General features: G+C 64.2%; 2 protein-coding genes across 2 annotated transcripts in view; one reads left to right on the top strand and one right to left on the bottom strand.

The window, feature by feature from the left end:
- The window catches only part of COL4A2 (collagen type IV alpha 2 chain), a gene marked incomplete at its 5' end in the record, with an annotated part of 96,462 nt that extends 91,145 nt beyond the window's left edge, over positions 1-5,317 (bottom strand). The window contains 2 exons of the mRNA XM_084234916.1: positions 4,368-4,586; positions 5,294-5,317. Of these exons, the coding sequence (XP_084091042.1) occupies positions 4,368-4,586; positions 5,294-5,317 (243 nt within the window). The remainder of the gene's footprint in view (positions 1-4,367; positions 4,587-5,293) is intronic.
- The window catches only part of COL4A1 (collagen type IV alpha 1 chain), a gene marked incomplete at both ends in the record, with an annotated part of 85,686 nt that continues 66,658 nt past the window's right edge, over positions 5,316-24,343 (top strand). Inside the window, one exon of the mRNA XM_084235390.1 lies at positions 5,316-5,399. Coding sequence (XP_084091516.1) covers positions 5,316-5,399 — 84 coding nt within the window. The remainder of the gene's footprint in view (positions 5,400-24,343) is intronic.

Below are 24,343 nucleotides of genomic sequence, written 5' to 3'. Positions count from 1 at the left end.
AAACTGGCAAAGATGGCGCTGGGAGCCCCCATGGCCTCGGCCCAGCCAGGCCAGCCTCTTGCGCAACCTCAGCTCTGTATTTCCACACTGGGGTGGGGGGGGGGGCGTGCGCCGAGCTCCCGGCGCGGTGGGATTTGGCCAGTTTTCCCACGAACATTCTTTCTCCCATCCAGGAGCCTGCTTCGCGCTGAAGGGAACGGTTTTTGCAAAGGAGTGTCTTGCTTTAGCCTGAGCTTCACTGAGGACAGGAGGGGCGGCCCCAGAGCCTCTCCAACCGCAGGGACAGGCCCGGAGGGGCCCCGGGGACACCCGGGGTTGGGCTCCCGACTTCCACAGATAACCGAAGGAAAACCGCAGGCCCCGGGGAAGCCAAGGGAGGAGCTGGTGAGTCAGCCTTCCCCGACACCCGCGTTCCCTGAAAGGAGCACCCCCACAGCGGAGCAGCAGGAGGGACACAACGTCCCAGCCCGTCGAGCTCCCACCCCAGCTAAGTCCCACTCACTGGGTTCCAGAAGCTTCTCACGGCCTGAAGGCATTTTAATCTCGATGCAATTACTCATTTTAAGTCCTATCCTGGGACAGGCCAGATGCTAACTTGGAAAAACCTCCATTCCCACGATCGCACTGGCCAGCTCGCCTGCGGTGCACGGAGTGTACCCCGCTCTGATGCCACACACCCTCTCCTTCTGCTCCCCGCCAGGTCCAGCCCAAGCCTCCCAGGGCCAAGCAGGCAGGCAGCATTGAGGCTGGGGCGGGGCACTGCTGTCCCCCAAGACGACCACGTCCTCAGCGCCTGGAGGCCACCAGCGTGGGCACAGCCTGCCTGGGTCACAGCCTGACCAGCCACGGCCAGTTCCAGACCTCAGCCACCACCTCCAGCTGCGCAGGCAGCCCCAAGTGACACAGCCACAGAGCGAGGCCAGCTCCAGAGTGCTCCCGAGTCCTCTCCCCAAGGCTGGACGGTCTGTTTCAGGTGGCAAGGGCCACGGTCAGCAACCCCCGCGTCCCACGGACGGCCCCTGCCACGTCCCACGGACAGCCACCGCTGCGTCCACGTCTCTCCCAGGACAGGCGGGAATGTTTTCTCCCCCCAACCACAGTTCTCCCTCGCATCTGCTCTCTGATGGACGCTGCCTGCCCACTGTCTTGCCTTCTGTCCAGAAGATCTAGACAAGCTCTTGGTTTCATGGTTTTAGCAAAGTCTTTGTTTCGGTTCTAGAGTGCTTGGCTTTAATTTCTTCTCCCTCTCTCCCCCCCCCGCCCCCCTAAACACACCGTCCCTGGGGCGAGAGCTGCTCCCCTGCTCTCCGTCCCCACCTCTCGTCTCAAGGGCCCGAGCCCGCTGCTGTTTGCCCAGGCCGCACCCGGCCCGCCACCAGGCACTGCAGCGGCCTCGGCGGCTCCCCGGGGCGCCTGCGCTCACACCCCCAGAGAAGGGACTATGGCTTCCCTTCTTCACAGGGGCCCAGATTTTGAACAATAGGACGAAAGCCCCAGGGGAGCGCTAGGGAACTGGGAAAGGACTGCTCTGCTAATTCTTCACAGACCCCGGGGCGGAGCCCGGCCACTGTCCAGGGCTTATCGACCCCCGCGTGAAGGGAGCAGAGAGGCAAGCTTTGGGGCACACCGCTGCTGCCGTGGGGACAGGGCAAAGGGGTATCCAGTGAATGTTCCAGGCACAGTGCCCTGGAAGGCACCCCGGAAGCTAAAGGGGGTGCAGATGGCAGCAGTGGGGAGCTGGGCTCTCCTGGGGCGCCCGACTCCTAGGCCCCCAGACTGGACTACAGGTCAGTGTGCACGCCCCAGAGACCTTGCGGCCTGGGGCCTGTCTCCCAGCCGAGGTCATTAGTCACTAGGTGACCACCGCCTGCTGCAGATTTGATCTCTGCAAGGCCTTTGTTCTCTGGAATGCTCTTCCTCCCAGGCCACACAGGCCTGGTCTCTCAGATCTTCAAGGCTGCAGCCTCCTTGGAGATAAGCAGCAGAGCTCGGCATGGGCTGCGAGCGCTTTCAAGTCTCCACGAAGGCTGGGCACAGCTGCCCAGAACCTCCCCTGACCCGGCCGGCCCAGCCCCAGGCCACACGCTACAGAGGGCCTCACGCGCAACCCCTGCCCGATGGCCTTTTCCTGCGAGGTGGATGGGGGCAGGGCATAGGCCAGGGTAGCGCCATGGGAAGGCGGCTCAGCCCCTGCCAGGGGGCTCCCCACTGCCAGCCTTTGGTCTGGGGTGATGGGATGGTAACCCTCAGGCTGCCCTGCCTCCTGGGGGTCCTGCGCGCCACTCAAGGTGGACACTTCAGACAGGCGGCTGACCAGGGGAGGCTGCCCAGAGAGCAGGAGCCGGGTCTGCCCGGGGGTCCTGCTCCTCCTCCCCCTCCTCCAAGACTTGCCCCTGGCTCTGGGGCCCTGGTCTTCAGGACAAAGCAGTGGGGAGGCGGAGGAGGGAGGGGCCCTCCCGAGGCCAGGCGTGGGCTGCAGTCGCACCTGGGACCCGGCGAGGGCCAAGAGCCTGGGTTCAAACCCCACACCTGCCACTGCCACTCAGAGAAACCCCCGTGCCCCAGTTTTCTTATCTGTAAAGTGGGGTGATCATGGCTCCTCCGCCGAGGTGTGCTTCCTGGTGAGGCAGAGGGGGTTAGCGCCGCAAACTGCTGCTCACTAAGGAATCATGCCCTCCGCTTAGTAACCATCTTCAGCTGCTTTGCCTCAAAACTCTCAAAGCTACAATCAGGGGCCTTTCTGCTGACTTGAGCTGCTCCCCACCCCAAGAGTGCTTGGCACACAAAGGTGATGAGGCAGGGTCCTTGAGGACGCAAACGACAGAGGCGCCCACGGACCCAGAACTCTGCAGGGAAGCGCGTCGCGGAGCCAGGAGTTACCGCCGGGCGGGAGCGGGCAGATAGCAACACTAATGTATTTTTATACGAATCAAAACTATGTATCTGCCTTTTTATTTGCAGATTTAAAGTCTAAACTGCAGGGAAACGAAATACACTGGCAAGTGAGCCTGACCGTGCCATGGGGACTGGGCATTGGTGGGAATGCAGACTCCCAGGCTCCACCCCAGAGAGCCTGGGGCTGGGGTCCGCCTTCCCTTGGGGTCTGCTCTTGGTCCACCCCAGGGTCAGAGAGCAGAGACCCCGGGCTTGCGGCCTCGGAGCGGGAGCGCGGGCGCCCGTCTCAGGGCTGTACCCGCTGTGCACTCCACAAGCGTGGGGCCGGGGCCCAGCCGCGGAGGCCAGGCACACTGTGTGGTCCCCCACGGCTAACACGGACCCTTTCCATGGATTTTAGGGTCAGTCCCAGATGAGAACGCCCGGAGCGAGGACGACCTGGGGTGAGGCGGTGCGCACCCCGCACGTGCGTGGCTTTCTGGGTCCCCTCTGAGGGGAGGCATCTCTGCTGGCAAAGCTGAGCTGTGATGCCACCCTCAGGGCCCGCGACCTGCAGCTGAGGAGAAGGCTGCCCTGGGGCTGGCAGCCACGTCGCCAGCTGGTCCCACACCCTGACCTGGGTCCCGTGCCACTGCCGGGGGCGCCGCACACGACAAGGGCCCCCCGTCGGCTGCTTCTCCCTCACTCTCTGCCTTGAAACCGTGTCTGGGGTCAGCACGGACCTGCACACACCACAGCTTTAAATCAAACCACCCGGGCCTTCTCACCCCGCGGGCACCCTCTCCCGAGTGGGGACGGGGCCCGGGGGCCCGGGGGGCCAGTGAGGGGCACGGAGGGTGCGGCTACCGCTCCGGGCCTCACGCTCAGCCCCTGCCCAGACCTCAAGTCAAGAGCGCCGGCCCTTGAGCCCAGTTACATAAACGCGCAAGTCGCTCCACTCTCCAGCCAGCGCCGAGCCCTGCGGCCTCTCCAGTGCCGGCCAGACGCCGCAGGGCCAGGCGGGGGGCGGCCGCGGGGCCAGTCCTGAGGGTCGGGGCCTCAGCAGCCCCCAGGCCTCCCTGGCCCGCACACCAGGTCTGGGGAGAAAAGGCGGCGCCACCAGGGCTCACAATGGCCCAGGAGGCCGGCTGCGCCCCGCGCCCCGCCCCTTTCCCCAAGTCTCCAATTTGAAAGAACAAGAAACTTGGGCAGTGACAGCCCCGCGCACACGCAGCCGGCCGGGGCGCCTCCGCGCCTTCCCTCCCGGCGCAGGACGCCCGGGGCTGTGTTTAAAGACCGGCTCCCTCCCAAGGGCAGCGCCTGCACCCTGCGCAGAGGGGGCGCGGGCACGCGGACCCACACTTTCCCACACGTTCCGAGGGGAAAACACAGTCTCCAGGCCCGGGGGGTGGGTGCCCCCGCCAGCGGCCCTGCACCCCGACGCAGGCGCGCGCGCCAGGCCCTCGGGTGGGTGACCCAAAGCCAGGACTTACCGCCAGGACGCTGTCGGCCAGGAGCCACAGGGCCAGGGCCCCCAGCAGCCGCCACCTGGGGAGGAAGGGAGAGCCGTGAGCGTGAGCGCGGGGCCGAGGAGAGCCGGGGCGCCCCGCCTGCGCGCGCGGACGGCACAGGGTCCTTACCTGGGCAGGACGCGGCTGCGGGCTCCGTCCATGTCCCGGGCCGGCCGCTACGGCTCCGCGGGGCCTCCGAGCCTGCGAGGCGGAGACAAAGCCGGTTCAGCGAGGCGGGCCCGGGGGCCGCCTCGGTTTGCTGGAAGCGGGGCACGCGCGGGCGCTCTCGCCCCCCCGACACCCCCCGCGACCCGAGCCGCCCCACGACGGGGCAGACGGGGGCTTCCCCCGGGCCTGCGGGCGCCCCCGCCGCGCCGCCCCCGCCCCACGCCGCGCGGGAGGGCGCGCAGCCCCGGCGCCCCGCGCGCCCCAGGCCGGCCCCGGCGCGGTCCCGGCGCCCCGCGCTCGCGCTCACCTCGGCGTCGGCTTGGGGCGCTGCCGGCGCGGCCGCCCGTCCAGAAGCGCCCGGGGTTCGCTGCAGCGCGGGCCGCGGCGCGGGGGCCGGCGGGGGGCCGCGCGGGGCCGGGGCACCGGGAGGCGGGCGCGGGCGCGGGCGGGTGCCGAGCGGAGCCCTGGCGTCCCGGCGGCGACGGCCACTCTCCGCGGGCGGCGCGCTCCCGCCGCCTCTTACCCGCGCCGCAGGGTCCTCCCCTTTGAGACGCCGCCCGCGCCGCGAGGGGAGGGGGCAGCGCCAACAAATTGGGGAGCTCGCCGGGCCGCGCTCGAGTCTCCGCTCCGAGCCGAGGCGCCCGGGACGGTGCGCCGCGCCCGCGCCCGGCCCTCGGAGACTGAGCCGCCCGCCGCCGCCCCCCGCCGCCCGCGCCGGACCCCGCCGGACCCCGCCGGACCCGCCGCCCCGGGCGCGCCGCCATGGGGCCCCGGCTCGGCTTCTGGCTGCTGCTGCTGCCCGCCGCCCTCCTGCTGCACGAGGAGCGCAGCCGCGCCGCGGCCAAGGTGAGTGCCCCGCCGGCTCCGCTGCCGGCGCCGCGCCGAGCCCCCCGCGCCGCGCCCCGCGCGCCCCGCGGCCCCCGCGGGAGCCGCCGCCCGGGCCAGGTGCCCTCTCGGGCCGGTCCTCGCGGGCCATCCCCGAGGGCGGCGACCGCACATCCGCTCCGGAGCCTCCTTTGTTGTGGGCTGCGCAGGGCGAGCCGGGGGCGCCCGGGACCCCGCGGGCGAGCGCAGGGCGGTGCGCCCCGCGGCGGTGAGGGGGGGGGCGCGGGATTTGAACCCGCGCCGCGGGGCACCGGCGTCACCTGCCCGGCTGCTGCGGGGAGGGCGCGGCGGGTGAGCGCGCCCCCCACGGCGCTGGGAGCCCCCCACGGCCGCGCGCCCCGGGCGTGTTCCTCGCCCGGGGAGACTCTGGAGGCTGATGCGGAGCAGCCCGGGCCGCCTGCCTGGACACGGCTGCGCCCCGGCTTTCCCACGGCCGCCCGCGGCGGGACACTCGGGCCGGGCGTGGGCGCCGCTTGGGAAGTGACCCCCTTCCCGCGCCGCCCCCCGCGGGCTTGTTTTGTTTAGAAAAAGGACAACCCCGTTGGTGTTTGCGCGTGAAACCGAAATGAAACTGCGCCTCATTGTTCCAGGCGCAAACTGTTGTCTAGTTTTCATTTCCTCCCGCTCTGCGCCGCGGCTCGGGCCCAGGATCCAGCGCCCGCCCAGGCCCTGCTGGCCGCGGCTCCCTCGCCCGCCCGGACGGCCGGGACCTCAGCTGTGCAGGGTCAGCCCCGGAGAGGGAGACCGAGCCGAGGGTGTGGCCTGCGCGCGCTCTCCGCATCCCCTCCCTGTCTGGAGACGCTGAGCTGCTCCCCACGTTCCCCACTTTATTCTTTTTTCACTGTTTTACATTTTAATCTTGCTCCTAGTTTGTTTTTTCTTTTCTTTTCTTCTTTTCAAGTCTCTTGGACACACGGTGTTCACTAGCTCCACCTCAGTGTGCACCAATGATTAACTGTGACAGCTCCGGGGAGCCTGCAGCGCGGCCTGACCAAGCAGGGTCTGGCTCTGGCCGGCGCCCGCCCGGTGTGGAGGGACGTGTGGAGGGACGGGTGATGACACCGCCCTGACCTCGCAGGCCTGCCTGCTCCTCCCCCAGAGTCTAACCCGGCACTTATTTAAACACTCTCCAGTAACCATGACCAAATACTTGCAAACGAGGAGCCTTCCAAACACTTTATTTGGGTCTGAAATATTGACCGAAATACTTAACACTTACTTCCCAGGAGGGATTGCTACACCGAGGCCAGCGAGCGCCTTCCCTGCAAGTCCTGTGCCGTGCGCGGGAGCCAGGCTCCCTGGCTGATGATGTTAGCAGAGCGGAGCTGATCGTAAGCCACGCTTGTCAGAGAGCTGGGAATGTAAGGAATGAGTCAGCCGCGCGGTTCTCCTGTTCCTCTCTGGGAAGTCACTGTGACTGCAGGGGGTGGGATGATTTTACTCCCGTTAACTGTTCTCTGAAGCCCAAGGCCCTTTCTGCCCATGTGTCTCTCTGTCCCTCAAGGTGCCACATGGCTGACCAGAGCTGGCCTGTGGGCACCTCTGGTCACGATGGGCCTCATCCACCACGCTGCATTTTTTCCTGGTTAAGTAGAGAGCGCAGCTTCTGGGTGCACAGGAAACCCATGTAAAAATAACATCGGCCTAATTAAAAAATTGGCCTCACTTCTCACGGCCTCAGTAACTTTTTTGCTGCCCTCCTGCCCAAATCAGCTGTTTGGCGTTTCAAAAAGTCGAATAAGCTCACTGTGGGCCCAAGCAAAGTGCCATCGCAAACACACTGAACGATGAGGTGTGGCACAGCCACCCCGTTCTGACCGGGAGCCCGGGCAGGCGATGCTGGGGGCCTGCTCCTTTGGGGTTGGGGAGCGCCGCTGCCTGTGCTGGACAGCCCGGACAGCGCCTGCGCTGAGCTGAGCACAGCGTGTGCTTATCGTTATCATCTTTATTGCTTTTTTAACATGAAATGCTGTGATTGTGCCTTTGGCCTGCTGTGGGCGCGTGGGTCATTTACCAGGGCTGGGTTTCCCCGTGCACACCTACCCTCGAATCTTCGCCCTTCTCAACATTTCCTTCTGAGGCAGGAAAGGCGGGTTAGGGAGCAGGCCGGCATCCTCAGCCAGTGGCCAGACTCACCCCAGCACCCCTCCACCTGGCCTGGGAGGGAACCAGTGATCGCTGGGGGTCATGTTTGAACTTTTCCCTAAGTGGGGGGGCCTGCCTGGCCGTATGGGCCTCTCCAGACCATCGGCCACTCCTCCTGGGACTGCACAACTTGGGCTCCGACAGAGTGAGAGGGAAATGTCTCCCGAGAGGGCTGGTGTCTGATTTAGACCCCGTGGAGCTGAGCCAACCCAGCAGCTTGGAGAGGCGTCGGTGGGGAGGATGTAGAGTCATGCGTGGCAGCGCAGCAGGGTGGGGGCGCCCCTCCAGTCCCAGCCAGGGGCAGGCATGTGCTCATGTTCCCTGTGGGTCAGAACAGATTCTCTCAGATGCATCCCGTGCCTGGAAGGCCACAGTCTCCGAGGAAGGTGGAGGCCAAGGCAGCTGAGGGGAGGGAGCTGCAGTCAGGGTGGGCCAGGCCCCCTGGAGCCTGGACTTCTGCCTCTGAAATCTGGGGAAGACCTAGGAGCCCAGCGAGGCGTCCTCCTGCATTGTTACACACGACCCTCTGACGGAAGCACCCTCCTCTCAAGGTCTGAGCCCTTCGCGTTTAAAGATGGCCCTGAAGGCCTCCTTCGGGCGCTGGATGCCATTTTCCTGTTGACGGTCCTGGTGGCTGAACTTTTTTCTCAGAGGGGCAGAGACACAACTTGAGGGGCAGGATCTAGGATAAAGGAGGGTGAGTCCCAGCGCCACCCAAGTGTCTTACTCCAAGTGTCTTGGTGTCTTACTGCAGAGGCTGGGCCCCCGCAGTGCTGGCCTTGCGCGTGGGCTACTGCTCCGGGCGGGAGTGCCTTTGGGAACTGACCCAGAAAACCCGCCTCGCCCGAGCAAGGGGTTTCACAAGCCCACATTACTCATTAACAGGCTGCAAGGAGGCCCCAGAGCTCACCCGGGTCAGCTGTCTAGTTAAGAGCTGGTAAAGGTTCTGCAGACACATTGATCCCCCAGTGACACTGTCAGGCCTTCCAGAAGTCGGAGGCAGTGGGGTGTGCTGCAGTGGGGTGTGCACTAGTGACAGCCCTGGCTGGCCGAGGTACATAGTGTTTGTGGTAATGTGTGTTCCAGAAATCCAGGAAAATGCCTCTCACGCCCATTTGGCGCCCTGTGCTTGGGGGGCTGAGGAGGCCAGGGCCACAATAGAAGCTCCGAAATACTGTCACAGTCCATTGTTCTCCCCCTGCTGTAGAACAATGCAGGAGACAGTCCTCCCTGCTGTGCACTTGGGGCGGGTGTGGACGGGACAGCCTGAGGGCGGCTTCTCACAGGACGGGGTCCAGAGTCCCTTTGGGTGGCATTTTTTTGCATTTGGGTGCAGGGCTCTGCTTCCAGCCGGCGCTGCCTCCTTTCCCTCCTGCTCTTCTTGTGCCATCAGGAGTCCACCCTCCTGGCCTTCCGCCCTGTCTCCTATTCCTCCTCCTGACCCCTCTGCGTGCTCCGCGGCCGCTAGTGCCCCTGCTGTCCACCCACCTGCCTTCTCCTCTTCCCGCCATTCCGTGGCAGCGTCTCCAGAGCTTGTCAGTTGGCCTAATTTCTTTGCGTCTCCGCAGACACCTCAGCGTCACGGCCCTGCTCGATCTCACACTTAGCAGTACCCAGAGTCGAGCTTCGTCCAGCGGGCGCTCCTGACGCGCACACATGGTCACTGGCCCTGACATTTCCTGCTGTGAGACCTCACCCGCCACTTCACCCCCAGCCACCGCTCCCCCCCACCCCAGGAGCGCACCCCAATGCCATGCCCTCCAGCTGGGTGCCTCTGCGTGGCTGGGTCTCGCCTTGCTCCATGGGGGCTTCTGTCCGTAAGCCCTGGGCCATGTAAGCCCTTCGCTAAGCCCTGGGCCATGTAAGCCCTTCGCTATGGCCCAGGGAGCCTCTCTGGCTGCTGTGGCCCGCCCACGCCCAACTCGGACCATTGTTTTCGGGCTAATCCTCATGTCCACCTGCGGGTCATCTGTCTCCTTGGCCCCTGACTCACTGGGTGAGGACAATAGCTGCGCTGCACCGAGGCACGTAGGCCCTTGAGGAATGCTCTCCTTATCACTGCCCCGAGGCTGCAGTGGCTTTGTCTGGGGTATGGGTGGGCACCCCCTCGCTGCAGCCTCCGTCTGGGGCGCACCTGAGGTCGAGGGCGTGGCTGGGGCTCCTGCAGTACCTGGGGTTCTGTCGCCTTCTGGCAGCCGGGGTCAGCGGTGCGGTGAGGGAGGGCCAGGCCAGGCCGCACCAAGGCGGCCCCCATGTGGGCTCCGGGGCAGACAGCGCACCCAGACTAAACACGCTTGCCGCTGTGTACAGTGCGAGCTCCTTGTGTAAATAGTTTACTCCCCGCCTCGTAATAGCCTGGCCCGCTGCGCTCCGCTGTTAATGTGTCCACGGAAAGGCCATTTCTTATCCTCTCGGTTTAGACCTTATTTGATTTGTGGTAAAGTAAGAGACATGCGAGCGCCCAGACCAGCTGGGACAGCACGTGGGCAGCGGGGCGCATGGGGTGTCTCCTGCGCGAAGAGGACCAGCCCCCCAGTCTCATCATTTGTGGAATCAGCCCATTTGCTCAGAGCTTGGGAATTACCAGTGCGGTCACCAGGTGACTGTCCCATTGTCCTGGGGATTGTCCTGGGGCTCTGGCCTTTCTTTGCACTGGGGTGGGAAGAGATAGGGCGGTGACCTGCGAAAATCCAGGATGAGTCATTGGCTCCACCCCCACCCCATCAAGCGGCCCGCAGTGGGGCAGCCAGGGGCGGTCACTTAGGGTTTAACGGATCACACAGCCGTGGCCCAGCCGCGGGCCGCCTGGAGACGGGGCGTCCTCTGTCCCATGTTTAGTGAAGCTGTTCAAGTCTTCGTGCCGCTCTTGCTTCGGGCCTTGGCCCATCCCGTGCCGATGCGCACCCCTAGTGTGCTCCAGTGGCGGCTCAGCGCCCCAGCAGTGTCACCCACCCTCCGGCGGGACACGCAGGAGACCGGGCCGGGGCCACGCGTCCTCGGTCCAGGCTGAGCACCCTCTGCTCCCAGGTCAGCCCCCGGGGGTGCTGTCACCGCAGCTGCCCCCTTCGAACGTCACAGCAAAGCCGGTGACCACTGCGCTGGTATTTCTCTATGCCCTCTTTTGAGAAATAATGTATATACTCATCAGGGAAAGATTTGGCTGCTCCATCCCTAAGATGTTTTATTTCGTATAGAGCAAGCATATTGTTTTCATAACTGAGGAAACAATGAAAATGACACTAGAGCTGACAAGTGCCGCTTCATGAGACAGGTGCCGAGTTCCACGGACAGGAGCTTTAGACCCACGTGACCAGAGAGTGAGCTCTAAAATGTCATTTTAAAATAAGCGCCACTCTTTTTCCCGCTTAAATTTCGAGATGCACTTTAGGCTTTGACGAACGTGGTGGCATCCTGGTGTCTCCGAGTTGCATAAAGCTTATCTGCGAGGTTCCGACTGCCCCTGCCTTGGGGCTTGGGTTCGGGCGACAGTTGCCATCACCGTCATCAGCGTGAGCTGAGACACGCAGGGGGTGGGCCCAGGACCGCACAGGCCCCTTTGTGCCACCTGGAAGACACCCGGGCGGGGTCTGTGCCCTCAGTAGAGTCCCTTGCCCTGTGGCAGGGCCGGCTGGCTTCCGAGGGCTCTGAGGCTCACCAGGCAGAGGCGGGCCTGTGTCTCAAAGGAGCTGCCTGCAGGAGAGGCCCCGGCCACTTCCTGGAGAGATGCTCTTTGCGAGGGTCCAGCACACCCCAGAGGTGGTTGTCCTGACTCCAGTGCCCTTGGCCGCGTGTTTCAGCGCTCTGGGCCCTGAGCCTGCGGGACCGGCCTCCCTCCACCCACACCTCCCCCACGAGAGGGCCTGGCCGGGGCTGGGCGAGCGAGCAACCAGCAACCGGAGTCTGTCCGCAGCGCCCGCAGCGCAGGGTCCTGCCGGCCCCTCGTGCCGGCTCAGTCGCTGCTTGTTGGGAATAAAGTGCAGCGTCCCCAGCCGCAGCAGCAGGCGCCTGGGTGCAGAGGGCCTGGCCGGCGGGTCTTGAGCCCGCGCTCACAGCCGTATCTGCTGCAGGGCCTGAAGACGCCCTGCTCATCCCGAGCAGCCGGTTTTGGGGTGTGGGTGGGTGCCCCTAGGAACTGCGTCTTCATTAGGTGAGGCTGATGCTGATGGAAACGCCTCCAGGGGCTGCCGCCCCGTGTTTGGAACACGCTTGCACCCCCAGGGAGCCCGGCCCTTGCCTTTACAGCTGCCGACTCTCGTTCCTTTTCTTAGTGGCTGTTACTGCGGCCTCCAGCTCTGGGTGCTGTCAGGGGGTGGGAGTGGGAGCAAGGGCCGCAGGCCCGGGGCTCGGGGCACCTGGGGAGTGTGTGGCCCGGGCAGGGGCACCCTAGCGGCTGGAGAGGTCCTCTCCGCCTCCCCAGGAGGAGACGTGGGCTCTCAGTGACAGCGCCATTGAGCCGGCCTGGCCGGCTCAGGGGCCGCGGCAACCACATCTGCAGGGGCCGTCCCGGGCCGGGCCGCATCACGGTGGCGAGGGTCGTTCTCTGGGCAGCCTGTGCCTCGCCCCTCCTCCGTGCCCTGGCCACTTGGCCCCTGAATGAGGAATTTCTGTTTGTATTTTATTATGGCCAAATCCATTTCCTGCAGATTAAAGTCCATTTGGGGTTAGTGGTTTAAAATAGCTCCTAATTTTGGGACAGGAAATGGCCTATAAAATCAAGATAAACTCGCCAAGGCAGGAAAGTGGGTCAGTGATGGGAAGAGAATGCCGTCCACACCATGGGCACTTCAGCCCGGCCAGCTGTGCCCTGCTTGAGTCTGTCGGCCTGTCCAGCATCAGCGCACTCCTGAGAAGGTCGGGATGACGCCCTCCTCATACGTGGGGTGCGGCTGGCAGCCGCTCCATGGCCATGCCTACCACTGGGCACGCCTTTGCACTTAAGAGTGGACAGCAGATGCTTCCTGTCCACTCCGTCAACCAACTCTGAGCAAATGGTGATTGGTGTCCTAATTATAATTAGATCTTGTTTTCCCAAATACTTGAAAATAAGAAGACTATATTTTTTAGTCTGGAATTTAAAAGCCTGGAATCCAGGCTTTTAAAACTTTAAAAAAAATCATGCAGTTAATCATTTTTTTAAAAAGATTTATTTATTTATTTACACAAGCACTGGGTACAGTCAGAAGCGCGGGAGGGTGAGAGGATTCACCAGAGCCAGAGCGGGGAGCAGAGCAGGCAGAGGGACCGAAGGACACTGCTGAGGGGAGCAGCGGGCGGCAGGAGAGGTCTGCGCGCCATGGGGGACCCTCCGCCGGTGGCCGGGGATCCAGCCGGCGCTGCAGAGGCTGTGGGCGGCTTCGCAACCCAGCGCTCAACCGCTGCGCCACCAGGGAGGCCCAGTTAATCATTTTTTATTATTTCTGTTGACCTTAGGTATTTTCTCTTCTTTCATGGAGTTATCATCTGTTAATATATTATGGAAGTGTTTCTGTCTCCTGGCTAGATGCCTCCAGACGTACATAGCTTTGGCATTGTTTTAGGCTGGGAGCCAACTTTGTAACCAAAGTCCTGTCTTCTGTTCAGGTCTGTGAGGAGCAAACAAGTAGCCAGGAATGCTCAGTGTTCAGTACAATGTAGCGGCCCGTCAGTGGGGTCTGGCTCTGAAATCTCTTCGGTGAAAATGAGTAAATGCTTGTTGGGTCAGGAGCATCCTGACGGCCTGTGTTCTGGTAACCGCGGCGGTGGGCAGGCGTGTGCTGACGGTGCAGCGCGTGCTATGCCGGGAAGTCAGCGCCGTTGTGCCCCCAGAGTGTCTTCGTGCAGGTTCTGATGTTCTGGGGAGAGCCCTGGCTCGGGGCGGGCGGTGGGCCTGGCTGTGCCGCCGGCGCGGGTGTCCCAGGGTGTTATGGTGTCATGACTGATGCTCATCTGTCCGTCTTCCCTCTGCTTCCCTGTAAACTGAGACAAGCTCCTCGGTCATTTGCAAGCGCCAGTGGTCGCGATAACCACACCAAATAAGTAAGTTTTCAGCTGACACCCCCGTACATGCCTGCGTCCCGAGGCGTCCCCCGGTGGGGACCAGGCTGGAAGTGTGACCCGGGCCGCAGAGCCGGTCGGGGCCCGCTGCCCGGCGCAGGGGGTGAGAGTCCCGTGAGGAGCGGGGCGGCCCCGGCAGCCTCGGGAGGGCGGCTCCGCGTCTTGCTGGCGTCACGAGGGAGAAGGGCCGCGCTTAGTGGGACAGCGCCCAGGTGGGCCCCTGGAGGCCTCCCCGACCTGGTTGAGGCGGCGCGCCCCGTGTCCTCAGAGTGGGGGCTCCCGGCCGGCTTTTCAAATGCTTGTGGTTTCTTGGGGTCTGACCCTGGATTCGGGAATCTCTGCTGACACTTCAGCTACGCTCAAAGTCAGGGGGTCGGAGCGGGCTCCACCTGTCCGCTTCCTTCCCGCGGGCCTGGAGACTGTCCCAAGACGCCCCTCTTGGCTGTTTTGGGAGCGACACGGGCTCAGGGACTCCACAGGGTGAGGCCGAGCACTGCCTTGGGATGAGCACGGCAGGGGAGACCTCCAGAGTTGGTCCCACCAGCCCTCGAGAGCCCACGTGTCCCAGTTTCGCCCCACACTGGGAGGCCCCCAACATTTTCCATGATGGAGACGGAGCTCTGTCCTCCAGACGGCTGTGGGGCTGCACGAGCGAGCTTGGCCTCCTCCCTGCCGCGTGGAAATTACCCGCTGGGGCACCCCAAGGTGGGCTTCTGCCACATAAACATTGGCTGCCAAGACCCATTTTCGAATCACCTTGGGTCGAGGTTGGAAAGCCAAGGAGTGGGAGACCCCGGCAGCACGGCCTAAGCGTGCTGGCAGGACGAGGCGCGTCCCCGAGGCGCGTCACCTCTGTGTGTCCGCGGGTGCATACTCACATGCGCCCCGCTCACGTGTGACCGCGCCACGGGCTTCACCTGTGAGTGTCTCCCGGGAGCACACGTGGCAGGCAAGCAGGCAGGCACCGCAGACACCTGCACGCGTGCTTGTGCGCCCACTGTGTGCTGGCGCGGGCAGGTTGGGGAGAGCTGTGCGCCCACTGTGTGCGGTGCGGCTGGTGGGGGCGGACAGCAGAGCTCTGCCCTGCCCGATGGCCGGGCTCCTGTCCGCTTCCTTCCCGCGGCCTGGAGGCTATCTCGAGACGCCCCTCGTGGCTGTTTTGGGAGCGACTCGGGCTCAGGGACACCACTCCGTGGAGAGAGCCGAGAACAGGAGGGAGAGAACCAAAGTCCTCAGAGGAGACCCCCCCGCCCGCACCAGGGGGCGCGTCCAGGCACACCCCCTTCCTTTCGGACGTTTTGAAACCTTTCGAGTAGGGATCGAGCGGGCCTGGCTTTCCTCTGCCCGGCACCGGGCAAAGCTGGCCGCGGGAATCGCTGGATTCGGGGTGGACACAGCATGGGCTGTGGAAACACCAGCTGGAAGGCGGCTTCCAAGGGCAGGCGTGGCTCTGCGCCGGGCACCGGCTCTGGGCAGGCGCTGGTGTTGCAACGGCCGTGGCGCAAGAGCGTTGTCCTTTGCCTCAGAACAGCAGTAGCGACAGCGGAGTCCGCCGGGCCCCGTGGGAAGGTGCAAAGTCAGCTGCCGAGAGGCACTTTCGTAAGGGCAGGGACACCCTAGGGAACCCCTGGTCCTCGGCGCCAGGGGTCCCCCAGTTCCGCCACACACACTTGGCTCCGACGCACAGCAGACGCCTCCTTGCATGGGGCGGGGGTGCTTTGGGCGTGTTTGAGACGCAGGCGAGGCTGGGGTGGGGGTGGGGTTTGCTCGCTGCGCGGGCGCCCGGCTCTCACGGTATAGGGCATTGGTCGTCGGGAAGGCCGGAAGGGGCTGCCCCGGGTGTGTGGGGGCGTGGGGTGAGGAGCGGCTCATGCAGGCCTTACCCTGCAGGGGTGGGAGCTGAGCTTGCGAGGGGACTCCAGGGAGGAGCTCTAGGTGCCATGAAAATGACCGGTGCCATTTAGCTCCCGAGGGCTCTGCTGTTTCTTCTGTCCTTGATGTGGGGACGACTGTCGGCCTCCAATCCTGCTGCCCACCGCCCCTGCCTGCTGCCGGGCTCGCCTCTGCCTTCCTGCCTGTCCCCTGTTCTGGGCCTTGCGGCCTGAGAGAGTGCTGGTCCCAGGTCAGGGCTTCCCGGCAGCCGCCCTGCCCCTCGCGGCGGTCAAAGCAAATCCAGGGTGAAAGATGGGTGGCCCCCCCCAAAGTGGAGTGATGGAGAGGACTAGACTCCAAAAGCAGGGGCCTGCTGTCACTTTGCAACCCGTCACATCTCAGCAGGAAGCAGCGTGAAGAGAGACGAAGTCACCTCATGGGTGAACAGCAGCGAAACTGTGGTCTGGAGCACAGCCCAGCCTTAAGCGGGCCTGGAACCCTGGCCTCGGAGCCCCTGGGGCGCCTGGGTCCATCCTCCAGACTCTCCAGGTGGAGGATGCCCTGACTGCAGGTGGTAGTGAGTCCACAGAGCAGCTCCGCCCAGGCTGAGGCCTCCGCCCCGCCGGTGGCTAGAAGGGGCTGCACCGGAGACGCTCCCGGTCACGATGCTTGCCAGTGGCCTCTGGCTCCTGCAGCCCCTGGTCTCCCTTGCTGAGTGCAGCCCCTGCAGCACCAGCCCAGGTGGGGACCTGGCGCTCGGGCAGAGTCTGTGCTTTGGGTGACCGAGGCCACGGCTGCGCTGAGAAGCAGGGGCTGGAGGTGAACCCGGGGTTCTCGATGACTGGAGGTGCCTGTGGCTGCCGAGGGGGGTGCGGGGGAGGGCCCAGAGGGGTCCCATGGAGCAGGGGCGGGACGGCACAGGCGTGGCCGCCCGGCTGTGGAAGGCTCTCATGCTTCAAGCCCCGGCTTTGGGGTCAGGGGTATAGAGAGCTGCAAGGTCAGGTCATTCCCAGCAGCACATGAGGCAGGGTGCTGGGGGGGGGTAGCCCCCCGCGGCTGGTGTGCCCAGGCCAGCCAGTCTGTGATCGTTAATTATTAATGCAGACCCTGCACCCCCAGCCACGTCCTGCCCGGGCAGATACGTCGCGCGAGCAATCCCGTCAGGAGGGGGGTGCGGTGAGCCCCTTCCACGTGGTCTCCAAGAGTAAAGCCAGTTCTGGGCTGCCGAGATGCTGAAGGGATTAAATGCTGAAATCAGAAATCTGGGAGAATTCAGCGTAGCATGTGCAGAGGGTCGAAGAGGCAGGCAGGCAGGGCTCAACTCTCGGGGTTACTTGGGGTCAGAGACGTTCTTGGCGGGGAGAGGGCAGGGCTCCAGAGACCCGGCTCCAGGACGCGGCTTGGGTCAGACGAGCGGGCACCCCTGGCTGCGGCGGGGCCGTCCCTGTGCCCGGCTTCAGGCTGGGAGCCCCGTGCCGGGTGCTTGCTCCCGGGGGAGGCTCGGGGGCAGGTAGCTCCTGCCTGGGCGGCACCCCTTCCCCGCTTCATGGAGCGGTCCGGGTGGACACGGGCCAGCACCCAGTCGCGGGCAGAAAGGGGTGGAGGGCGAAGCCCCGACAAGCGGGTGGGAGGCTGGGGTGCAGCGGGAGTAAGGGGTCTGAGGTGTGGGGCGAGCACGGGGGGAGGCGTGGATGGCTGCGGGGGCCGGCATGTCATGCTGGGGCGCGCTGGGGCGGAGCTGGGGTCCGTGGAGGCCGGAGGAGCGGGCGGAGGGACGTGTGGGCTCTGCTGCCTTTTAAGGAAACCTCAGTGCAGTGTAGACATGTTGCGGCGTCGGAGGTGCCGAACGAGAGGGTCACGACACGGGAAACTGTTCTGACATCAGCTGTAAGCGGCGAGACGGTATTTCCAGGAGAAAACCAAGGCCACACGGGGCGGGTGGGGGGCAGGGGGCACCCCGGGAGCTCTGCCCTCGAACCCCCAAAGCTGCTCCTTGAGGCTCCTGGGGTGCTCCCATGGGCTCATGGGGGGGCCACACGTGCTCTGGCGAGATGCCTTTGAAGGGGCCACTCGCAGGAGGCACCTTCCGTCGGGAGGAGAAACCACGGGCGGCGGCAAATACCAGCACCCGGCCAGGCCCTCCGGGACCGCAGCTGCCCGGGCACTTCCACGGCGCCCTCTCGCGGCGCCCTCCCGCTGGCCTCTGGGGGGCGCAGTCCCGGTCCCTGCCCACACATGCTGGTCCCGTCCACGCGTGGATGGAGCTGCTGCCCTTGGCAACGGGGGTCCACGATGAGTCCACCAGGGGCAGGTGCAGGACGTGAACCTCCCGTTCGTTCCTTAACTTCTGGAGTTTTCTGCACAGAAGGAGCCTAGATGTCTGCAGGGAGCTGCCCGCCTGCACCCGCTGTCGCGGATTTCACCTCGGCGCCCAGGCGAGCCTCATCTGCACCCGCTGTCCAGCCTGGTCCCTGGGCCGCGAAAGGGCAGTGCCCTCCACGGGTCGTCCCCGAGCCAAGGAACCTGCCCTCTCGGCGCCCCCCGCCGCTCAGCCCGGCCCTCCGAGCGGTGCCCACAGCCGGTGCCTTGGGCCCAGCTCTGACGCGGTCCCGAGCCGCGCGGACGGCAGGGAAGGGCTCGGGCCCTCGCGCCTGCCTGCTCCGGCATTGTCCAGGCTGTCCCCCTGCTTCTGACCAGCGGGGTTCAGGTCCCTGCCAGCCGCCCCGCGTTCTGTGATTTACTAAAGCAGTTCGCGGATTTCGGACCACCGGGCCTGCGAGGACGCTGCCGGGTTGCTCTGAAAGGCCGCGCAGGCCGGCCGGGAGGAGGCTGCGGCCGGTGTGGCCCCCCCACGCTTCCGGGATCTCAGATGAGGAGACCGAGAATCTAGAAGGGGGGAGCACGAGAGCTGCAGGGGTTTCCTGCAAGTGTTTACGGGAAGGTGTGGCCATGGGCTTATCTGCCGGCCCCGCAGGGCAGCGGCCCTCAGGCCGAGAGGAGCCAAGGACGGGGAGCAGGAAGGGCACCGCCCTGGCCTCCCCGCTGGCCTGGACAGCTCAGAGCCCCCAGTCCTCCTGCCCGAGACCCTGGGCCCTTCAGACCCCCTTCCTGGAGGCCAGAGAAACCCGTGGGGTCCAGTGAGACCCCAGGAGCCCGGCACGGCCCTCACCAGCGTGCTGGCGTCCCAAATGCCCCCTGCGCCCAGCCCCCCCCCACCCCCCCACCCCCCGCTTACAATGACCCCGGGGCGTGGGTGCCCAGGCCCCCCAGGCACACGGGTGGAGGACGTGCCAGGGCTCAGGTGAGCGCAGCTCCTGCTCCACGCCGCGGCGAGCAGCCTCCCGGCGCTGTGATTTCCGATTTCTGTCTGAGAAGAGAAAGTGGCTCCCGGAGGTGGCAGCCACGGGGCGGGGAGGGGGCAGCAGCCGTTCATCTAGAGCCCGAGCGGCCCCCCTGGTGACCGCAGGGAGCCCTGAGGCCTGGTCGCCTCCTTCCCAGCCTTGGTTCTCCAGAGCGCGGCCCAGGGGAATTCGGGGCGGGGGGGTGTCCTTGGCCCTTGGCAGCGCCTCCCAGGCTGGAAGCTGGCACTTCCTGGGTGTCCATGTTCCAGCTCCACTGGCAGCCCAAGGGGACTTCTTTGGAAGCAGCCTGAGCTCCGCATGTGGGTCCTACCTGTAAATAGCTCAGAAACCAGCCCCCACCCCCCGCCCCCGGAGGAAGCCGTTTGACTTCCCACCCCACATCCTTGAACATCCTTGAACCCCAGCCACCCCCCACCCCAAGACCATCTCAGTGCCCAGCACCCCAGGACACGCTGAGTCTACCCTGGGCCCAGCAGGACCAGCGTTCCGCTCCCACGCGTGGGTTCCAGCCCTCTGGCCTCCCCAGAAAGTCCAGGGGTACAGTAGGGACTCGCAGGAGGGACCTTCTGCCGTGTAAGCTCACTGTGTTTTATTCCATGTTCAAATGGAAAACTCTGGCCCCAGGGGCATTTCTCAGCTGGAGAGGAAACGGGAGGTCACACAGATAAGGTCCTCGGAGCCTGGAGACTTGCAGCTGCGGCCGCTGTAGGCTCTGGCCGGCGCTGGCCTTGGGCTGGGCCACGTGGCGTCTGGCTGGCAGGGATGTCCAGGAGCCCAGAGCTGTGCTGTCACTGCTGCCCATCGCTGGCAGCAGAGCCACAGGCTAAGGAGAGCGCCCCGCCAGGGTGCCGCGCCCGCCTGCCCGCCCGCCTCCAGGTGGGTGGCCTCTGTGAAGAGGCCCCGGGGAAACGCCCCCTCCCGCCCCCGCCGCATTTCCCAAAGCCACTCCTGCATTTTCTGGAGTTTTGTGTGGTTTTCAAACTCCTCTCGAACTTCGAGCAGACCCTGCAGAATGTGAAGTGGAATTCTCCCCCGAAACAGAGTCTGCTGCACCCTTGCGGCTCAGGTGTCTGCGGGAGACGTGGGGGTGTGCCCCTTGGCCTGCCCCGTGCACGTCCCGGGTGGTCCTGGCTCCGTTGTGCCTGGGCACCCGGGCATCTGCCCAGCCCTGCAGCCGGGCGTGGGGGAGAGCCCACCTCCCTCGCCTTCCAACTTGGGGTCGAGGTGCCGCTGGCCTCGGCACTCCGGGGTCATGGCCCGCAGGGTGCAGACACGTCTCCCTGCCTCCTCACCGTGTGTCCTGGGGTGGCCCCACGCGGCCCCGACCTCCCCTGCTCCGGGCCCTGTTGCCTAGGGTGAGACTGTGCTGCCCGCCCAGCCCGCGCTGGCTGCCCCGGCCGCCCCCGCCCTGTCTGCGCACGCCTGCCCTCGCGGCAGCTGTCTGTTTGGGGGTGTCAAGTGCCAGGCGCTTCTGCTGACCTTGGCCCCGCCCCGTCTCTCCTCCAGCCTGAGGGCGCCCACCTGTGTGTGCAGACAGAGCCTCCAGGGCGTCCCCAGACCTCCCCACGGTGCTCACGGGTCTCCCCACCACACCTGGGCATTGCCCTGTGCTTAGAGCCCTTGCCACCCTTCTCGTGTGGGGGTGGGCACCCCACCCCCGGACTCCAGCAGACGGGGGCGCTTTGCTCTGGTCCTTAGCACCCCTCTCTATACCCGCTTGAGTTAGTCAGGAGGAGGGTGGCTCTGAACTCTCCTTCCCGCACTGCCGGAGCCTCTGGAGCCAGGAAGACGCCTGGGCAGACACAGCGGAGGGTGGTCCTGCTGGGGGCAGTGTGGGCCGGGCCGCAGTCTGCCCAGGCAGTCCAGATGTGGAGAGCCCTTGCGGTGGGGGGACTGCACCCTCTCCCAGCACCCTTCCCCGTGGCCTCGGGCAGGGCCTCAAATTCTTCCTGCGTCCAGCTCCCGGCAGCCACGTAGACGGTTGGGATGGACACTTGCGTTGAGACGCACTAGCCATTGCTGACCTGATGGGCCAGGGTGGTCTGGACAGGGCAGGCGCTGCAGGGGGCCTGGGGTAGAAGTGAAGATGCCATCAGGGAGACCTGGGTCACCAGCTTGGGGTACACATGTGACTGAGAAGTGGATGCTCCAGCAAGAAGGCGTCGCAGGACTTGGCCCTGGCTGGGGCGGCCTGGGCGGGGGTGGGGTAGGGTGGGGAATGAGCTCCCTACGGTGCTAAGCTGCCTGACAGCGCAAGACCCTTCTTTTATAAAATCTCATCACAAGACAAGCGACTGAATGTTCAGGAAAGTCATAGTTTGCAGGCAGCACTGCGCTCTCTGTGGGGAACACTGTGATTTGGGTTCTTCCAAGTCTTGATGTGAGTCTTCCCGGCTGCTTAATGCACAGGTTTTTGCTGCGACTGAGTTCCCCTCTGGCTTTTTTTTTTTTTTTTTTTTAAGATTTATTTATTTATGGTCCTCCCCGGTGGCTCAATGGTTGAGCGCTGGGCTGCGAAGCTGACCGGAGCCTCTGCAGCGCCGGTTCCATCCCTGGCCGCCGGCGAGGGCCCCACATGGCATGCAGACCTCTCCTGCCACGCCCGCTGCTCCCCTCAGCAGTGTATTTCGTCAGTCTGCCTGTTCTGCTCCCCGCTCTGGCTCTGGTGAATCCTCTCACCCTCCCGCGCTTCTGACTGTACCCAGTGCTTGGATAAATAAATAAATCTAAAAAAAATTATTTGTTTATACAAGACCCCGGGTACAGGCCAGATGCGTGGGAGGGTGAGAGAATTCACCAGAGCCAGAGCGGGGAGCAGAGCAGGCAGAAGGACCAAAGTACACTGCTGAGGGGAGCAGCGGGCGGCAGGAGAGGTCTGCGCGCCACGTGGGACCCTCGCCGGCGGCCGGAGATCGAACCGGCGCTGCAGAGGCTGCGGGCAGCTTTGCAGCCCAGCGCTCAACTGCCTGTGCCACCAGGGAGGCCTACTCTCTGACTTTTTTTTAAAGATTTATTTATTTATGCACATAAGAACTGGGGTACAGGCCCAAGGTATGGAGGGTGAGAGGATGCACCAGAGACAGAGCGGGGAGCAGAACAAGCAGATCCACTGAATACACTGCTGAGGGGAGCAGCGGGGAGACAGGAGAGGGCTGCTGCGCCCTGTGTGTCAGTCCCTGGCTGGGGATTGAACTCATGCTGCGGAGGCTGCGGACAGCTTCATAGTGCTGTGTCTTAACCCCTGCGCCACCCGGGAGGGCCCCACTCTCTCTGACTCTTATATTTGAAACCGGCCTTGGTGTCAAGGCGGGAGGCCCTGCTCTCCTCCTCCCTGCAGTTTCTGGAGGATCTGCTGGCAATCTGGGAGTCCCTGTGGTCTTTCTCTGGAGCAGAGGGACGGACTAATGTTCATCAGATATTTTGGAGTAGTGTCGTAGATGTGCTCGGGAGCACGGAGCGCTCTGGGGACTGTTGTGCTCTCTTTCTCACGTGCGGTTTGGAGAAGGGTGGTCGCAGCCACAGAGCTGGGCCGCCCCTGCCGCCGGCCACCACGTGGCCTGTTGCTCCTGACAGCTGCTCTCCCCGGAGAGGCGCGGCGGGGCCTGGCGGGGACGGGCGCGGGGCGGACTCCCGGCATCCGTGCTCCGGGGCCCTGGCCAAGCTTGTTCTGTTTACTGAAAGTGTTTAGAGCCGTGGAGTTGTTTCCATGTCCAACTGGCTAAAAAAGCGGAACATATGGTTGGTGTGGGAGAATAACCTCTTCCTTTTCACCAATTTGAAAGAATTGGGGGACTCCTGAAGCACACGAAGTTCATGTGGAGAGCTCAACAGAAAATCAAATATGTTGAGCACACACACAAGTGGGGGGGGTGGGGGTTGGGGGGTGGAGGGATATAGTCGACTTATCCAAAACAAAGTATTTTTATTAAAACAAAGAATACAAGAAAGGTTCTAAATCTTAAAGAGAAAGGAAATTCACCCGTGGATTGCTACTTGAACATTACCAACGTCATTGCAAGCTCTCGGGACAGGACAGGGAGGCGAGGAGCTGCTGTCCTCACTGGGAAGGAGGTTTTTAGAGGGAACTTTCTTTGAAAGTCAGCGCGGAACTCGCCTCTGCAACTGAAGCGCGACCGGTCTGCCTGCAGAGGTGTGATGTGTGAAGACCGTGATGCCATGTGCAGTAATTAAGCCGGAGCGAACTTGTGGCTTGTAGCAAGAACTCGAAGATTCTTGTTTCACTATAGAATTCATTTCTGGAATATTTTCCCCGGGCACAAGCGTGCCGTTGTTCCGTGCTCGGCGGCACAGAGCCGGCATTGTGATGCGCTCGTGAGAACTATGAGGTCTGGAATGTGGCTTTTATTTTAAGATGTGGAGGGTCTCAGAGGCATTTCACTTGGGCCTTGATGTGACTGTTGTGGTTCCCCACTCTGGGCAGGCGGCACCCTGTGTTTCCGCTGTGTGAAGATCGGGGTGTGAGGCGCAGCCCGGCTTCGCTGCCTCGGCGGAGCGCTCACGGCAGTGTCTCCTGTCTGTTCACTGAACAAAATGCCCCGGGCGTTTGGGTCCTTTAAAGTCTAGTTTCATAAAACGCTGAGTTTGTGCCTGGCAAATTTCATCATGTAATGATGGCTCTGAAATGGGCATGAGCCCCAAGCTGAAAGGGACAGTGAGAGCAGGAACAGAGAATATTGCTATGGAACAGGACAGGAGAGGAAGCTCGGCGGGGAGGAGAGACGTGATGTGCAGACACCAGGATCTGCAGGCGCTAAAGCAGGCGGGGACGCTCTTGGGGCTCCCGGCGCATGGCGGCAGGACCCAGCGGCGCGGCCAGCACGTGTGGGCAGCCCGTGGAGGGGAGGGCAGGCCAGCGAGGGCCGTAGGACTCGGCAGTCAGGGGATGGTGTTGGGCAGGGGAGTCGGTGAGAGGGTGGGGCGGAGCCCGCGCCCAGTGGGGGTGTCTGCTGGCCTGTGGGCTCCCCTGTGGCGCAGGTGCGCGGCCCTCAGCGCCCCGGGAGCAGACTCTGTGACAGCACGTGCTTGGGGCTGGAGGAGCTGAAATAATGAAAGGCTTGGTTTGTCCCCTCAGGGACATCCCGCTCGCAGGGAAACCTGGGTCCGGTACCTGCGGTCACGTGTGCTCAGCTGAGCATGAAGGGGTCCCGACGGCGGGGGTGGGCCCTGGGGGAGCATCAAAGAGAAGGTGCCCACGGGGGCTCACCTGAGACATGGGACACAAAGTGTGGCTTAAGACCTTGCCTCTTCTGCGGTGGCGACCATGGGCATGTGCCAAGAAAGCCCCGAGGCCGGCGGCAGGGCCGAAGGGAGCCTGCACCTGCAGCCTAATGCGAGGTTGGTTGAGCTGAACCCAGGGAGGACAGGACAGAGTCCACCCAGGGCCCGGCGTGCACAGAGGGCGGGCGTCAGCCCCACCCACCCTGGACCTGCAGGGGAGGCTGGAGCTGGGCCTCCAGGGAGCAGGTGACCTGC

This window comes from Talpa europaea (genome assembly GCF_964194135.1).
Source record: "Talpa europaea genome assembly, chromosome: 6".
In the NCBI taxonomy this organism is placed as follows: Eukaryota; Metazoa; Chordata; class Mammalia; order Eulipotyphla; family Talpidae; genus Talpa; species Talpa europaea.
Note: the sequence above shows the minus strand (reverse complement) of the source record. Positions and strands in the feature narration are given on the sequence as shown.